The sequence below is a fragment of the Pecten maximus genome, chromosome 3 (assembly GCF_902652985.1).
Source record: "Pecten maximus chromosome 3, xPecMax1.1, whole genome shotgun sequence".
Classification (NCBI taxonomy): Eukaryota; Metazoa; Mollusca; class Bivalvia; order Pectinida; family Pectinidae; genus Pecten; species Pecten maximus.
This window is the reverse complement of record NC_047017.1, coordinates 43058211-43077602: the sequence shown is the minus strand read 5'-3', so window position 1 is coordinate 43077602 and position 19392 is coordinate 43058211. Positions and strand designations below refer to the sequence as shown.

The 19392-nt window shown below is 35.3% G+C and overlaps 1 protein-coding gene across 3 annotated transcripts in view; it reads left to right on the top strand.

The window, feature by feature from the left end:
- Positions 1–16: 16 nt before the first annotated feature.
- Positions 17–19392, top strand: part of LOC117324271 (RAC-beta serine/threonine-protein kinase-like) — a 57836-nt gene continuing 38460 nt past the window's right edge. For 2 of the 3 annotated variants that reach the window (XR_004531948.1, XM_033880053.1), the window contains exons 1-3: positions 17–124; positions 14671–14759; positions 17676–17798. Coding sequence is in view for 2 of the 3 variants with exons in the window: in XM_033880053.1 (XP_033735944.1) it covers positions 14702–14759; positions 17676–17798 (181 nt within the window). In the remaining variant the exon portion in view is untranslated. The remainder of the gene's footprint in view (positions 125–14670; positions 14760–17675; positions 17799–19392) is intronic. The other variant, XM_033880054.1, reaches the window with a different exon arrangement.

Genomic DNA, 19392 nt, shown 5'->3' with positions numbered 1-19392 from the left:
TCACGTTTCAAGCGAGAGTTGAACGGTGCTTGGAAAATGCGATCAACAGTGCCAGTGGTCCGGCTGGCAATGGGAACACAACAAAATACAGAGTTTTGACAAATTGAACAAAGTTATTAAGCAGGTAACTTTATTTCTTTTTGTTTATTGTTATGTTGACTATATCGTGCATTTCTTTATTCGTCTTGATTTCCAGATAGCAATATATTGGTCTACACATTCTTCCTGTCAAACAGACCGGAGGCCGAGATCACGTCGAATTTCATTCACAAAATGTGTCCTTATTTTTAGGTCACAGTCTCGATACTCTTATCTAGGTATTTGTATACGATGTCTATTTCACATAGTACACAGTCGATATTGTTTTTGTTGTAAAATGATGTAAAATGTGTATAATTTATATCTGAACAAAAATGAAATATGGTTTGAAATTCTGGTCCGAATGTTGACCTCGTGAAAGTTGACAATGTTGAAGAATTTGTGGTATTTTAATCCCTATTAGTGGATGCTAAAGTTAAGACTTTTGAGGTTTCCGTGTGAATTACTAGCCCTGATAATCGAACATATCGTTCAAACTTTACAAAAGGCTTTACTATTTGGGCCGATCACCGACTTGGTGCAATTTCACCAAATATATTCTGCTGTAGAACATTTAGGCCTATATCTGAATATGCAGTCTCATTTACATTGTAAAATTATGTAAATTATTAAGCATAATCCTAAATTCAGAACTGTAATGATATATCTCTGATTCTGTTTTATTTGAAAACTTTAAACATATCAAAACTGTTAGTCTACACATATGTCTGATTCTAGGTTGGGGAAAACCACCAACTTGTGTATAATACGCAAGGTTGCGTATTGCGTATTATACTCCAAATGGGGTATAGTTTAATTTTGTTACTAAAAATAGCCAAAATCACTCTAAATAAAGTTAACTTTCTAAAAATATTCGTCCAAGCCGTATTTATTTATTCATCATACAAGTGCAAAAATAAAAATCATTAGCAATTAAGTTGGAAAGTACCAAAAATGGATGCAATACTTATGGTAGTGATAAAGTTTTTAGATAGACAACGCTTTAAGTAAACATATTTTAGTAAAATATTGTTTACCTTGTCATAAATGAAGTCACCATTAAATAACATGTTTCAAAATTTACTGTTTAATCGATTTTGTCTATTTTTAGTAATAAATCCATATTCAAACTGGCATAATGCGAATTCACATATTTTACGCAAGTTGGCGGTTTTCCAGATCCCCACCCTGCATATATAGTATGAATTGCTAAATATATCGTAGGTCTTGTTTTCATATAACCTATATGTAGTAGAGCTAGGGTACTTAATTTCGTATAGTATGTAAATTTGCACACCTGGCAAATTTTTTTGCATTTTCCTCCAAGTGCCTGAGGACTACGCTTTTGTGTTTATATTATGGTGACTAATGCTAGACTTTTATTGTATTTTTGCCATTTGAAATACATGTACAATGTATATCACTTTCGATCAAGTTTGTTTTGAATGGACACAAGATGATTAAATATTTTATCTAAAAAAAAAATCCCAATAGTTGATTGGGATGTGCATTTGCAAATTTAATATTTAAGGAAATTATCATTTGATCAGAATATAATGAAAACTGAATACAAATCCACCAATTCAAGTTAACTAAAAATAACATTGATCTGCTAAGACCTGTCTCTTTCGTTGCCTTGTTTACATTACAACCACTGAAGGGAGCAGTCATCATTTTAGGCAGAAATGGTAGTTAACACTTTCCAATTTTCCTTTTTTGTTTTTGAAGATTATTTTGATCATGGCACTGGGCTTTATCTTAGTGTATATGTTGTTATTGGTCTACAGAGATTGGTTGAAAACTATTTTCATCCTCAAAATAAAGAAGTTAAATGGGTTTGGGAAATTACGCTCATCTTCAAACCCAGAAATAAACACAAGTTAACAGTACAGATGGGTCATCATATCATGCAGTTAAACACTTGTATGAATGAAGCATTTTTACATCTTAACAATGGAAGGTACTCTTTTCCCTTTTGAAATGAATTTGATGGTAATTTATTTGAATAAATACCAAAAGTATGCAAAATTACATGCCCCCCCACTAAATTGTGTTTGTGTCAGCTATGTTAAGCTGTGATTTTTTGGACTCAGATATCTAAAGTCCTAGACTAATGCTAATAACTAATGTACAGTTTAAATGTAATAATTGTATAAACTAAAATAAAAATCTGAGAGCTGAAATTCTGTGAAAATGAAAAGGGAATTCCCAGAATAGCAAATTGGCTCTTGCAAGACACTTTCTCAATGGAAAGATTACATTTGCTTTGGATGCATGCTTTCAAATAACTTACAGCTTGCAATTGACTGCTTTGATAGTGATGTTGTCTATGATCCCAAAACTGGCGTGAGGTATGGAATATATATTATCAGCATGCCATCACTTTTGATTAGTGAGTGAGCATGGCACAAAACTTATGATCTTTGTGACAAGGACAATTCTTTGTTTAGAATTTTTACCATTGTAATGCATCACATTGTTTAACAGTAATGCATCACATTGTTTAACACAATTGACATACAGTAAGTTACAGAGATTTCGGTCTCATGACATACAAGTTTCTGAGATCGCGATCTTATGCCATACAAGTTACTGAGATCGCAATCTCGACATACAAGTTTCTGAGATCGCGATCTCGACATACAAGTTACTGAGATCGCGATCTCGACATACAAGTTACTGAGATCGCGATCTCATGACAAACAAGTTACTGAGATCGAGATCTCATGACATACAAGTTACTGAGATCGAGATCTCATGACATACAAGTTACTGAGATCGCGATCTCATGACATACAAGTTACTGAGATCGCGATCTCATGACATACAAGTAACTGAGAGCGCGATCTCATGACATACAAGTTACTGAGATCGTAATCTCATAACATAAAACTTACAGACACTATCTCAATCTCATGACATACAAGTTTCTGAGATCTCTTTCTCATACCATACAAATTACCGATTGCAAGATCTTGATAAGTTGCAGTATCTTGTACGATCATTGATAGTCACCATTAACCTATAGCTATATAGCTATACTCTATTGTATGTATACAGTATACAAAGTCAACATGTTTACAGTCTTGTTGTTTTAACAAAGACAAATATAGTTGTACACATACTGTACATGTAGGTAATGTTTTTCATAAATTATAATGATTCACATGCATGCTAATTAGTGATAACATCACATATTGAATATACAAAGTCTATCTGCTGGTAAATATGTCATGTCAACAAGCCATAATCAGCAACCTACAAAACTAAATGTCAAGAGGATTCTATCCTGATACTACAGTCACTATGTTTATATTAAGATACCTAAATGTTGTTGAATACTTTATATGTGTGGTGGATGGGGTCAGAGTAATCTTTGCTTTAATATGTCAAGCCGTGTTTATATACATTATACAATGTTATGACGTTAAACTTATATAAGGACCAACAGCTTTACAAACCTAAGATTTATAAGAATGACTTTTTGTCACCAAGCTTCTAATTAGAGGAGCAGTGCGTCTGCTGCATGAAGAAATCTATGGTAGAAAGAAGAAAGGTCTGGTGCTATAAGTTTAAGAATTTTTGGTCTTTTCTTTTACAAGGATACATTAATGTATATGCATCATTTTTCGGAGGATTATAGCTCACCGGTGGAAAGTTCAAAGGCGATTTTCCTGTGGTGCAGTTTAATTGTGACCATTTGTCAGAAAGGTTGGTCTTTACAGAAAATAATTTTAACTCTGTCTAGTAAATCTTATTATCTTGATTGATTTTTAGGTTAATTTTAGCTAAATTTGCAATTTATTATCCTCACCTGAATCTCCACCCTCTAATTAATGATATCAGTCACCTATGAGATTATTTAGTTTTAAACCCCGGCTATGACAATCAGTGAAGTGTATCACAAACTTTTCATTTAACAAAAACTTGAGACTAAGTTTAAAATAAGATAGAACTTAAAAAATGAAAGATATTAAAAAAAAAGATAAACTTAAAATAAGATAAATCTTACTGCCATTGAACCTTATCTGTGGAAAACGAAAGTATAACACTATTGCGAACAGTATCAATAGTACATTATCCAATAAGAATAAATCGCGTCTTCAGAGAGTAAAACGTTTCCTTGTAAATTACAATATCCGTGTGATTGAATGAAAAATAAAATGATTGTGTATACTGATGTGATGGTTGATGAGTTAATAGGAAGACAAGCTTCTTTCAGGTCAGGAAAAAAAAAAACCCAAAAAACCCATTGTTGCTCATGATCATTCGAAACAAGTTAGACCAAGATGATGAACATTCCTGACTTCAACCTTGCTTCAGCTTGAATTCGAGTACACATAAGTGATAATCTTTTTGTAAACAACACATAGGCCTAGCTGGCCCCTGATAGATGTAATCATAGGGATTCATGCCAAGTTCGTATGGATGTTATTATTATTCAAATTACATATAAACGCATAACAGCCCTGGCAGCAAGGTAAACAGCATGTTCATTTAAATGATGACAACAATGCAGATAAAGATAGTAGATTTTAGTTGCAACAGTACTGGTACTTATGGTGGACCTAATCATGATGGTACACAAACACGTCAAGGTTAATCTGAATTTGATCCGCTGAACGACAAACAGGATATGCTGTTGATATTATTGTTCCTCTGGATATTCCACATCCCTATTTCTGTCGTTATTTTGATTAATGTGGATATTCATGAATACAAAACCCTGTGCCAAATTCATGGTTTATTTTTCGGTGTTGTCAACATTTTAATTAGAACTCTGCCTACTTCAAGTACAGCCAATCACCGCCACGGTAACACGAGTGGGATGCAGATTACTGGTTGTGGCAGTACATTCAATACAATCAACACTCGCTCAGGTAGAGAAGTACTGTTGTCGTCCACAGATAGGGTTCAACGGCAGTAAAAGTGAAAGCATCACTGCTCATGTCGTCATCATCAGTCTGATATCACCATTTGTGAAGTCATAGCTTTGGCATTATATCAACCAATCAAAATGGTGTTAAATTTCTTTTGAATATGAATTTAATGAATTTAAATTTAAATGGATTTTTATGAAATTTGATATGCTTAGATCTTTCAATTGCATTAAGATCATGGAACAATTTCCACATTGGAACCTACCAGATCTTCATGAGTTACTTTAGTATATATATAGCCCTTTATTTGTTGTTTTATATTTTGTCCAGGGCCATGATAGTGGGCCAATAGCATGTTGGGATGAAGTACTATCAAGTTATATTTAATTCAAATGAATGGCCTTTCAAAATCAGATGGGTTAGATAATTATGTTAAATCAATAAATTTAATAAATTAAAAAAAAAAAACCCATCATGATCACTCAATATACATCAGAACAGGTGAATGGTAAGGCCCATGGGTCTCTTGTTATTATTAGACTGACCTTTACCTCAGTATACCTGTCTATTTTTAGACTGACCATTATATATATATATATATATTATACCTCATACACCTGTCTGTATTTGAATTCCTAGACTGACCATTACCTCAGTACACCTGTCTGTATTCCTAGACTGACCATTACCCCAGTACACCTGTCTGTATTCCTAGACTGACCATTACCTCATTACACCTGTCTGTATTCCTAGACTGACCATTACCCCAGTACATCTGTCTGTATTCCTAGACTGACCATTACCCCAGTACATGACACCTGTCTGTATTCCTAGACTGACCATTACCTCAGTACACCTGTCTAGATCTGTATTCCTATAGACTGACCATTACCTGAGTACACCTGTCTGTATTCCTATAGACTGCCCATTACCTCAGTACATGTACACCTGTGTATTCCTAGACTAACCATACTTCATCAGTACACCTATATATTTTCCTATAGACTGGCCTTTACCTCAGTGCACCTGCCTGTAATCTTAGACTGACCATTACCTCAATGCACTTACCTGTATTCCTTGATTGTCAATAACCTCATCAGTACACACACCTTACACTGCTCCATAGACAGACCATCACATACTCTCAATATTCTTGTGACCTGCATGCTGCCTGTATTCCTATAGCTATAGACTGACCATTACCTCATGATCAGTACACCTGCCACATTTCCTAGATTGACTCCAGTACACCTGTCTGTGTTACCTGACTGTATTACTGACCATGTACATATATATATACATACAATGCTGACTAAATTCAAAACACATATATATATACTTCACACTGGCTGATATATTAATGTGTCTGTGTATACTAACAGCTTGAAATGACCACAACTTTATATGCTTAATTTTATATATTTGGTGTAGTCATGCTCCTGCCAAGAAAAGTGCTGTGCTAGCTTTTGGTTTGGTTTACTTTGTCTAACATCCTATCAACAGCCAGCAGGGTCATTTAAGGACGTGCCGGGTTTTGGAGGTGGAGAAATTAAAGCCAGAGTAACAACAGAAAAAACACCTGCCTACATACAGTACTAGTCAGTACCAGACAACTGCCCCATATGGGTTTCAATTCGCAACCCAAAGGTTGAAGGCCAGTGATAAAGTGTCAGGACACCTTAACCACTCTGTCACTCGGCCTTCTGCTGTGAGTTGGTTAGAGCGCTGGTCACCATATATATAACCTCAGGTGAAGATCAGAGGTGAGTGGTTCGAAGCACTCTACCCATGTCGGTTTGTGTTTCTCTGGAAACTGATTAATAGGCTATATAGCTAGTCTTTGCTCCCAGGGTTGTGTCCTTGGGCAAGAAACTTTAAACTAATTTCTTTGGATGGCATGGACGCACCTCCCATGTGTTGTTCAGTGAGGTAGTCACCAACTACTACAAGAAGACTCCTGTCTCAAAATGACCCTGGCAATTTATGGGCAAACAAAGAAATCCTACCAAGGTCAAGGACATTGCAATGTGGGAGAGTTTCGTTAAAAGCAGGATCAAGAAATGTTATCAAGTAAACTAGATTGTCAAACAAGGTTGTTCTTTAGGTTGAATATAACTATGATTGGTAAAGATGTAGAGATGTGATTGAGAGGTCACTGACATAGTAAAGTAACTTATTTAATTGTGAGGTGGTAAAATCATAGTCAGACATACATTACCTCTTAACTGCCGACTTACTAACAGCTTTCAGCCTTTAATTGCTGGGCTCTTCAAGGTTTGTTTTTCAAAAGGACAATTTAATGACATCATAAATAATGTTACATCACAATGTTCATTTATACGTCTGGTAACTAGAATACAAAATAGTACTGTGGCCTATTGAGACTCAATTTTAATTCTGTAAGGATTGTGATCACACTGTTCAACATGCCTTTTGTACAGATCCCAATCTAGAAGAGCCTATAAAAGGCCTCTCATAAATAATAAACATTTTTAAGGAAGCACAAAAAAGGAAGTAACAGCTTTAATGTTTATAAAGTTATAAGTCCTTGTAAATTGAAGGTCATGCATCAAATACATTAAACCGAGCTATTCCGTTTAATGTTTACATGAATATATATATATACACTGGTCAATGTCCTGTCTGGAGTTCAGCATTTGTAGTAAACATGTTTTTGTCGATCTTCTCATCCACACTGACTGGTTTTCCTACGTATTAATCACTATTTTGCTGGCTTCAGGATCAGTTTATCACATCCTGGTCTGTAGTGTTAAAGGTTTGATAAAACCAAAACCTAGATATTTAATGAGCATTTAAGTAGTCAATAGATCTTACAGTAATATATAACATTAAATATATTTGTTATCTTTCTATATTCATTGATATATTTAATTACCGGTAGCTCACAATAAGAATAGTAAATATATTGATGATCATGATGGATCCCTGGGCTGGAAACTTATATTTAGTATCATGCTTAAGACTATATGTAAACTATTGGTACATATATTGTCATATAAGAGTTAATACCTCAATTAAAATCAGCATTATATATGACTGTTGTTTACATTGTACATACTTGAGTGCTGTTTAAATTAACTACTGTTGTATATTGATGCTATTCAACATCCATAGATTATAATTAGATATATAAAAATATGTAGAAAAAATAGCAAATTAAAGTTCAACAACTGACTTACTAGCAGTTTTCAACTTTTCACCCTTTGCTGGGCTCTTCCAAGAAAATTATTTTTCAAAAGCACAACTTATATTAATGACATCGTAAATAATGTGACATCACAATGTACACATGATGCATTCACGTCACATAGCACAAATTTAACTGTGGCATGTTGAGAATAGATTTTAAATCTGTACAGATTATTTCTAACATTTTTTTTATGAATAATTATGATCACACCTAATACCGTATATTGTACCCCTCCAAACAATTGTGAAGAGACAACTACACATAAGGAAGGTCAACAGAATGTATGGTAAAGGCCTGGGAATAAGATATACTCTGTCTATATGTAACTCAATAACTGCTCACTGATGGTTTGCCTGTTGTTGGGTGGTAATTGTTGTGGCCACACAATTATTGATTTAGTTGCAATCCAGCCATAGGACTGTCAATATGGTGGATAATCTGTCCTGCCTACACATAACAGGAAGAGAGAATCCCTAAGCCAGCTAAGTGAGGTAAACATGTGGGTACATGTGTATTATTGTGTCTTAAGATCAGACCTATAACTGATTCTCAGCTCTCCATTAATTACTTGAAATGACAAAGTCACAAACATTTTTACAATGTTATAAAGCATAGGTAAAATGTATGATATGTATATAGAATTGGGATCATCTAATGGCACATATATTGTATATTGATGAGTTCATCAGTTGTGTGTCATTGTGCACATTTATGCATGTCTTTGTACATTGTACATGTATAATATAGTTTACACACAGTCAATACTATCTGACCAGAGGCAGGTGAGGAGGGGGGGGGGGGGGGGTGCAGAATCCAGATGCTATAAATTGAATCACAACTAACATTGACTCAATTAAGCTCTAGAGGAGGGATGTATGATAATATAAGTTAGTAAGATTAAAGACATTTGGAGATAGATAAAAATGGTATTTATCAGTCTGTGTTTCCAGTTTGTACAGGTAGGAAATACTATAATGTATCATCCAAATATGGCTATCTAAAGCACAGTAGAAAATATATTTTAAAAAACACAACAACAAAACAATGCATGTTTTAATTTTCACTTTATAACCTTTTTATAATTAGCTTTGGGTCAACAGATCCAGCTGTTGATACACTCGGAGATGTCGCCATATTTGTACAGCATGTTAGAAAACATAGTATATATACTCGACAGTACTGCTAAATCAGTGTTCATGATTTACTGTAAATATAGTACTCAGTTTCTATAGGGTATCTGAGTTATTTGTAATTTTTAAACATGTAGATGGTACACCAGGTCAATATACCTTATAGTGAGACTGATCATGAACCAAAGACAAATTAACTTGAACAAATCCCGAAAATGTCGGGGTCCAAAATTATTGCAAGGTGCACAATGTACATTGTAAAACCTTAATGTAATAATCATCCATGTTGATATAAATAGATTGCCCAAAAACTGAAATTAAGAGTATAATATATTGTGTACACATGTACATGTACATGTTAAATAAAAACTCCTGAGTCATGGTCATATTGCCCCAACCATCAGCTGTCTAATATACATCTATATGTGTTTGTTGTTAATTCACTGTTATTGCCTGTTATATATGTTAATCATCAGTAATTTAAACTTACATTAACTGGGTTACATTACAATTTACAGAGATATTCACATGTACTAATGATTATAATTTGTGCTCGTATGTGTGTTAATAATAAGTCTAAAGTGTTGGTAGAAACCTCTTGTCATGATCTACCTTTTATAAGCTGTAATTTAGTAATACATATAAATAGCATACAAATTACTCACGTACAAGTATACTTGTACCATGATCAATGCACTCGTCCTATAGTGTTTAACTACCGGTATAATATATATATTGGACAAGTGCAATAATGTGATAAACAAGCTTAAGTGGTCTCACTCCTGGACTAATATAGAATGAATATAATTATGTGGTTCGGATTAATCAAAAACATTTTAATGTTTGTGTCTAGAATTTTCTAGTTTTGAAAATGAAATAAAAAAGTACACATTACACAGATTGTTACGATATTTAAGAAATATACTTTTTATATGCATGATCTTATATAATTAGGTCACCTAATCATGAGCCTTTTGACATTCGTTGTCTGTCCTATGTTAACTTTTTCTTGGTGAACATGATAACTTGAGTAAATGTGAACAGATCTTGATGAAACATGGTAGGCTGTTATATGTTATTTATCTCGGATGAGTTTGACAATTAGACTGATTCATTGAATTGGTAACTTACAGGGTTATTGCTCATTGTAGCTTATATATACCATTGGTCATAACTTGAGTAAATTATAAACAGATTTTGATGAAGCTTGGCATGCAACCTGATATCAGTAAGATCCTGGATGAATTCAACATTGGTACTGATTTGATCATAACATACATGAGTTTTGGTCTTTGCACTTTTATTACCATTTGACCATGTTTGCATATGTCAGCAGATATGAACCGATTTTTATGAAATTTTGTGATGCTGTGAGCTTATATTGATATCAGTAAGATCTTGAACAGTTTCAAAATTGAGACTGATCTGATGATAAGACTATCGGTACATAGATATGTTATATATATGTATATCATTGTCAGAACTAAAAGCTGAATGATCATGATAAGATCTGGTTTTTAGCCCACCATCTGATGATGGTGGGCTATTCAAATCGCCCTGCGTCCGTGGTCCGTGGTCCGTCCGTCCGTCCCTCCGTCCCTCCGTCCGTCCGTCCGTAAACAATTCTTGTTATCGCTATTTCCCAGAAAGTACTGAAGGGATCATTACAAAATTTCACATGCAGGTTCCCCTTGGTCCCTAGTTGTGCATATTCCATTTTGATAGCAATCAGAAAAGAATATGGCCGACAAACGGCCATCTTGGATTTTGACATTTGAAGTTTGTTATCGCTAAATCTCAGAAAATGCTGAAGGGATCTTTCTCAAATTTTACATGCAGGTTCCCCTTGGCCCCTAGTTGTGCATAGTCCAGTTTGGTAGCGATCAGAAAAGAATATGGCCGACAGGCGGCCATCTTGGATTTTGACATTTGAAGTTTGTTATCGCTAAATCTCAGAAAGTACTGAAGGGATCTTTCACAAATTTCACATGCAGGCTCCCCTTAGTCCCTAGTTGTGCATATTCCATTTTGGTAGCGATCAGAAAAGAATATGGCTGACAAACGGCCATCTTGGATTTTGACATTTGAAGTTTGTTATCGCTAAATCTCAGAAAGTACTGAAGGGATCTTTCTCAAATTTAACATGCAGGCTCCCCTTAGTCCCTAGTTGTGCATATTCCATTTTGATAGCAATCAGAAAAGAATATGGCCGACAAACGGCCATCTTGGATTTTGACATTTGAAGTTTGTTATCGCTAAATCTCAGAAAGTGCAGAAGGGATCTTTCTCAAATTTCACATGCAGGTTCCCCTTGGCCCCTTGTTGTGCATAGTCCAGTTTGGTAGCGATCAGAAAAGAGTATGGCCGACAGGCGGCCATCTTGGATTTTGACATTTGAAGTTTGTTATCGCTAAATCTCAGAAAGTACTGAAGGGATCTTTCTCAAATTTCACATGCAGGCTCCCCTTAGTCCCTAGTTGTGCATATTCCATTTTGGTTGCAATCAGAAAAGAATATGGCTGACAAACGGCCATCTTGGATTTTGACATTTGAAGTTTGTTATCACTAAATCTCAGAAAGTATTAAACGGATCTTTCTCAAATTTCACATGCAGGTTTCCCTTGGTCCCTTGTTGTGCATATTCCATTTTGGTAGCAATCAGAAAAGAATATGGCCGAACGGCCATCTTGGATTTTGACATTTTAAGTTTGTTATCGCTAAATCTCAGAAAGTGCTGAAGGGATCTTTCACAAATTTCACATGCAGGCTCCCCTTAGTCCCTAGTTGTGCATATTCCATTTTGGTAGCGATCAGAAAAGAATATGGCTGACAAACGGCCATCTTGGATTTTGACATTTGAAGTTTGTTCTCGCTAAATCTCAGAAAGTACTGAAGGGATCTTTCTCAAATTTAATATGCAGGCTCCCCTTAGTCCCTAGTTGTGCATATTCCATTTTGATAGCAATCAGAAAAGAATATGGCCGACAAATGGCCATCTTGGATTTTGACATTTGAAGTTTGTTATCGCTAAATCTCAGAAAGTACTGAAGGGATCTTTCTCAAATTTCACATGCAGGCTCCCCTTAGTCCCTAGTTGTGCATATTCCATTTTGGTAGCAATCAGAAAAGAATATGGCTGACAAACGGCCATCTTGGATTTTGACATTTTAAGTTTGTTATCGCTAAATCTCAGAAAGTACTGAAGGGATCTTTCTAAAATTTCACATGCAGTTTTCCTTCGGTCCCTTGTTGTGCATATACCATTTTTGGAGCGATCAGTGTCTGACGTGTAAGTGCCTGATCAAGGATCTTCCTCATTGTACATTTAATGTTCCTATTGTTTGAGTATCTTGTGCATGTTTTATTAACAAAATGGCGAACATGTGTCCATTTTTTTAGCCCACCATCATCAGATGGTGGGCTATTCAAATCGCCCTGCGTCCGTGGTCCGTCGTCCGTCCGTCCCTCCGTCCGTCCGTCCCTCCGTCCGTAAACAATTCTTGTTATCGCTATTTCTCAGAAAGTACTGAAGGGATCTTTCTCAAATTTCATATGTAGGTTCCCCTTGGTGCCTAGTTATGCATATTGCGTTTTGAGACCAATCTGAAAACAACATGGCCGACAGGCAGCCATCTTGGATTTTGACAATTGAAGTTTGTTATCGCTATTTCTGAGAAAGTACTGAAGGGATCTTTCTCAAATTTCATATGAAGGTTCCCCTTGGTGCCTAGTTATGCATATTGCGTTTTGAGACCAATCTGAAAACAACATGGCCGACAGGCAGCCATCTTGGATTTTGACAATTGAAGTTTGTTATCGCTATTTCTGAGAAAGTGCTGAAGGGATCTTTCTCAAATTTCATATGAAGGTTCCCCTTGGTGCCTAGTTATGCATATTGCGATTTGAGCCCAATCGGAAAACAACATGGCCGACAGGCAGCCATCTTGGATTTTGACAATTGAAGATTTTTATCGCTATTTCTGAGAAAGTACTGAAGGGATCTTTCTCAAATTTCATATGAAGGTTCCCCTTGGTGCATAGTTATGCATATTGCGTTTTGAGACCAATCAGAAAACAACATGGCCGACAGGCAGCCATCTTGGATTTTGACAATTGAAGTTTGTTATCGCTATTTCTGAGAAAGTGCTGAAGGGATCTTTCTCAAATTTCATATGAAGGTTCCCCTTAGTGCCTAGCTATGCATATTGCGTTTTGAGACCAATCCGAAAACAACATGGCCGACAGGCAGCCATCTTGGATTTTGACAATTGAAGTTTGTTATCGCTATTTCTGAGAAAGTACTTAAGGGATCTTTCTCAAATTTCATATGTAGGTTCCCCTTGGTGCCTAGTTATGCATATTGCGATTTGAGACCAATTGGAAAACAACATGGCCGACAGGCAGCCATCTTGGATTTTGACAATTGAAGTTTGTTATCACAATTTCTGAGAATGTACTGAATGGATCTTTCTGAAATTTCATATGTAGTTTTTCCTTGGTGCCTAGTTATGCATATTGCGTTTTGAGACCAATCTGAAAACAACATGGCCGACAGGCAGCCATCTTGGATTTTGACAATTGAAGTTTGTTATCACTATTTCTGAGAAAGTACTGAAGGGATCTTTCTCAAATTTCATATGAAGGTTCCACTTGGTGCCTAGTTATGCATATTGCGTTTTGAGACCAATCCGAAAACAACATGGCCGACAGGCAGCCATCTTGGATTTTGACAATTGAAGTTTGTTATCACTATTTCTGAGAAAGTACTGAAGGGATCTTTCTCAAATTTCATATGTAAGTTTCCCTTGGTGCTTAGTTATGCATATTGCATTTTGAGACCAATCTGAAAATAACATGGCCGACAGGCAGCCATCTTCGATTTTGACAATTTTCTCAAAGTACTGAATGGATCTTTCTCAAATTTCATAAGTAGGTTCCCCTTGGTCCCTTGTATTGCATTTTTGGACCAGTCTGTCCTGAAAACAACCTGGCAAACAAACAGCCATTATCGTTAAATCTCAAATTTCTTATATAGCTAGGATTCCCTTGTTTGAAAAGTACTGGATGGATGTCTCAATTTGCACAGATTAGTAAAATGAAGGGAAAAGTAGAGAAAAGATCAATCTGACATGGAACCTATGAAGATCATTCAATGGTGGGCGCCAAGATCCCTCTGGGATCTCTTGTTATTTATTTCATTGATAAATCATATAATTAAAGAAGCTGTGAAATCAAATGTTGAGGTAAGTTTAAAAGTGAAATTATAATTAATGCATCAGGGAGGAAGGCATTGTATTGTGTTGTGTAATTAAGTAAAGTTGACTTGTAGCTATTTGGTTAACCTGACAAGGTGTTTATTTGGTTGTTACAGATCTGCCTGTGTTTGGTTGTGATAGGCAGAGATGTCTGCCCAAGACAACCCTGTATCTGTCATAAAGGAGGGATTCCTGTGGAAAAGAGGTAAGGTGGTAGTCCAGCATATATTACTCTGGAAAGTGTTAAGATTTAGCTGTGTAATGTATCATGGTAAGATTTAGTATATGTAATGCATGTTTATGTCTAAAAGACCATTGAAACAGAGTATTGCTATAAGGAAACAAGGTTTTTATCAGTGTAGACAGGAGGTTAACACAGCTAAATATTACCCGAGCCTGTCCACATATAGTTCAGTTGTAGACTGAATATTGTAAAGGAGTAAATTCTTATAATTACAGATGTACCATACAAAGTACATCCTGGTATGATAGGCCTGGATCCACAAGATATTGATTGTTCTAAAAACCCAGAGAAACATATCTGTGTCTTTAAAACTCATTCAAAGGTGTCATTAAAACTAAGAAATGGATGCACTCCTGAGAAAGCAGCTTTTAGAATTAGACCTGTCATTTGTACTGCTCCAGTGTCTGTGTACATGTGTATACATGTACACCATTGGGTCAGGAAACCGTGTAGTGTTTGTACACAGGAGTATTGCACTTCATTTCTAGATCGATCTCAAAACCGTGCTTTTCTGTCAATAGTTATAGTAACAACTTAGTGCAACCTTTTTATTTTATTTCAAACCTTAAAAACATTCCTAAATTTGCATCAGACTTTACCAATTAGGTGTATCAGATAATGTAGTAAATCATTTGGTATTGTATTACATTCAGAGTAATATGTTACATGTTCTTTCAAGTATTTCATTTACCAGGATATCCAGTATTCATGTAGATTTATCAATGTAATGAGTACATTAAGTGATATGCTAAAGCTATAGACTAGCAGAATAAATGATTCCTGAGTGTTTTTGGCAATAATTACAAGACATTGGAAACTTAGCCTGATAGTGTAATATAGCCTTACAGCAGCAGCAGCAGTTAATGTTGAGAGGCATATTGTGTTGTAACTTTTATAAATGATGGGGCCCTTGGAATATAAGAGTATGATCCCGTTTTGAATAACTGGACTCTAGATCTACCTCGCCAGCACAAAGGAAAATATGTATTCTTGTTATAGTCTTTATATTTAAGGGACGTATTAGCCTCAAATGTCTATAACAATGAAATAAATGTAAACAAGTCCTGTTCTTAGCCATGTTATTAATTTCCACATGTTAGTTTCATCCATTTCAAATATTTTTATTGTTTTATTTTAAGTGTGTTGCTCTGCATTGAGTGTATACTGTAAACAGGCTGTAGCCTATTGTTATTGTGTTATTGACCCTGTTTAGTGGTAACAGATGCACACTTCCTACTGCCTGTTTAAACCTTGTCTGATAGAAAAGTGTGGTGCCAGAAAGGGAGTGTGTCTTCCCTATAATTTAAAATGTTAGGTTAGCCTCACACTATCATGTCCTTTACTTCCTCCTACACTTTGTTGCCAGGCTGTATATATCTACTGGACACTTTCATGTGGCTTTTGGGAGTCTTAACATTTCCTTTATAGGGATGGTCCAAATGTAATCTTACACTACTTGTGCAACAACAAAACTTTAAAGATGTGTTTAAAGTTAATAACAAACTGTAATGACTAGTCCCACTACTAATGTATTAGTTTATAATCACCACTGCTTCCTTTACATAAAGACAATGACTCATGTAGTCTTTTATACCAAAGCTTCATGGATTTGTTTGTGAGTAAAAATTATGCTGATAGGAAAACATTTTATGGCTGCTTCAAAAAAATATACCATTAAACTCATAAACTTTTCAGTGTGTTGCCTTTGCATGCTTCACATTATATTGTTTAATTACTGGACCATGTCACATGTATCAGAGCCAGATCTAGATTATTTTCTAGTTTATATATATCATTTGGAGGAATTATCAGATTTCATTGAAACTTCTAATTGGTATCCAATGTGCTTACTCATGTTCATTTTTTGTCGGATTTTCACATCTTAATGTTGTTTAATTTCTATCCATGATGTTTTGGGCGGATGATTTCAAGATGAGATATTTTAAAAGAATATGAAGATTTAACTGAAAGTTATAACTTGGTATATTTTGTCTAATTATATATGATTCATAATTATGATGACCAATACGCAACCAAATTCATACAGTAATTACTACTGATATAATTTAATCTGTTTTGAAGGATATGTATATTTCCCAAAGTTCTATATAGTTAACTTTCTACTTAAATGCTGGTTTTTTGTTGAATTTCACCAAATAAGTAGTTAGGTTGCTGAAGTTAGTGTAGGTGTTGTAGGTGGATCATTTAATTTGTAAAGGGAACAAAAACTTGTCTGATTAATATGCCAACTATAACCAAAAGCATTTGTTTAAGTTTGATATTCCTGAGAGAATCTACTCATATTCAATTATAGGGTGCAACAGCTGTTTGATTGGCAGATATTGAACAAATTGATAAATTTGAAGTTAGATATACAATCTATAATTATATGTTGCTAATATCAAATGTTAACTGAAGAAATTTACAGATTTGAAGAAATTTAGAAGTACTTATAAATACCTCTATTTAAAAATATCAGAAAACTTCCATATATGGAACTAGTATACCTATGAACTAGATATATAAGTACATTAAGTAAATACAAGAAAGGTCGTAAACGTGCATGGCTACCAGTACTAGTACAGGAAAAAAGATCTACCTGGTAATTGTAAGATGTCATCCATAAAAAGTACATATATAATTTAGCTCATTATACTCTCTGAAATAAATTCATATAAAATCTTGCTTAATTTGTAAAAATGTTTTGGAGATTAAACAGGAAAAATTGATATTAATATCAAAAATGCACCTGTAAATCAATGTCATGTAAAGTTTGAAATACTAACTTAAATAATCAAGTTCAAGGTTGACCTTTATATTACCTAACTTTTTATCAGATGTTATTATATTGCTTAATACAAGACTGTTTTGTTTCAGGCGAGCATATAAAGAACTGGCGGAAGCGTTACTTTATCCTTCGTGATGACGGGTCCTTCCTTGGCTTCAGGACGAAACCTGAACATGGCCTCAGTGACCCACTCAACGACTTCACAGTCAGAGGTATGACGTTATCTGGAATGTATATCAAAAGTACAATATCCCAATGTACCGAAGGTATGACTATATCTGAAATGTACCCTCACAATGTCCCAACGTACCAGATGTATGACTATAATCTGAAATGTATACCCACACAATGTCCCAACGTACCAGATGTATGACTATATCTGAAATGTATACCCACACAATGTCCCAACGTACCAGATGTATGACTATATCTGAAATGTATACCCACACAATGTCCCAACGTACCAGATGTATGACTATATCTGAAATGTATACCCACACAATGTCCCAACGTACCAGATGTATGACTATATCTGAAATGTATACCCACACAATATCCCAACGTACCAGATGTATGACTATATCTGAAATGTATACCCACACAATGTCCCAACGTACCAGATGTATGACTATATCTGAAATGTATACCCACACAATGTCCCAACGTACCAGATGTATGACTATATCTGAAATGTATACCCACACAATGTCCCAACGTACCAGATGTATGACTATATCTGAAATGTATACCCACACAATGTCCCAACGTACCAGATGTATGACTATATCTGAAATGTATACCCACACAATATCCCAACGTACCAGATGTATGACTATATCTGAAATGTATACCCACACAATGTCCCAACGTACCAGATGTATGACTATATCTGAAATGTATACCCACACAATATCCCAACGTACCAGATGTATGACTATATCTGAAATGTATACCCACACAATATCCCAACGTACCAGATGTATGACTATATCTGAAATGTATACCCACACAATATACCAACGTACCAGATGTATGACTATATCTGAAATGTACCCACAGTACAATGTCCCAACGTACCAGATGTATGACTATATCTGAAATGTATACCCACACAATATCCCAACGTACCAGATGTATGACTATATCTGAAATGTATACCCACACAATGTCCCAACGTACCAGATGTATGACTATATCTGAAGTGTATACCCACACAATATACCAACGTACCAGATGTATGACTATATCTGAAATGTACCCACAGTACAATGTCCCAACGTACCAGATGTATGACTATATCTGAAATGTATACCCACACAATGTCCCAACGTACCAGATGTATGACTATATCTGAAATGTATACCCACACAATGTCCCAACGTACCAGATGTATGACTATATCTGAAATGTACCCACAGTACAATGTCCCAACGTACCAGATGTATGACTATATCTGAAATGTTACCCACACAATGTCCCAACGTACCAGATGTATGACTATATCTGAAATGTATACCCACACAATGTCCCAACGTACCAGATGTATGACTATATCTGAAATGTATACCCACACAATGTCCCAACGTACCAGATGTATGACTATATCTGAAATGTATACCCACACAATGTCCCAACGTACCAGATGTATGACTATATCTGAAATGTACCCACAGTACAATGTCCCAACGTACCAGATGTATGACTATATCTGAAATGTATACCCACACAATATCCCAACGTACCAGATGTATGACTATATCTGAAATGTATACCCACACAATATCCCAACGTACCAGATGTATGACT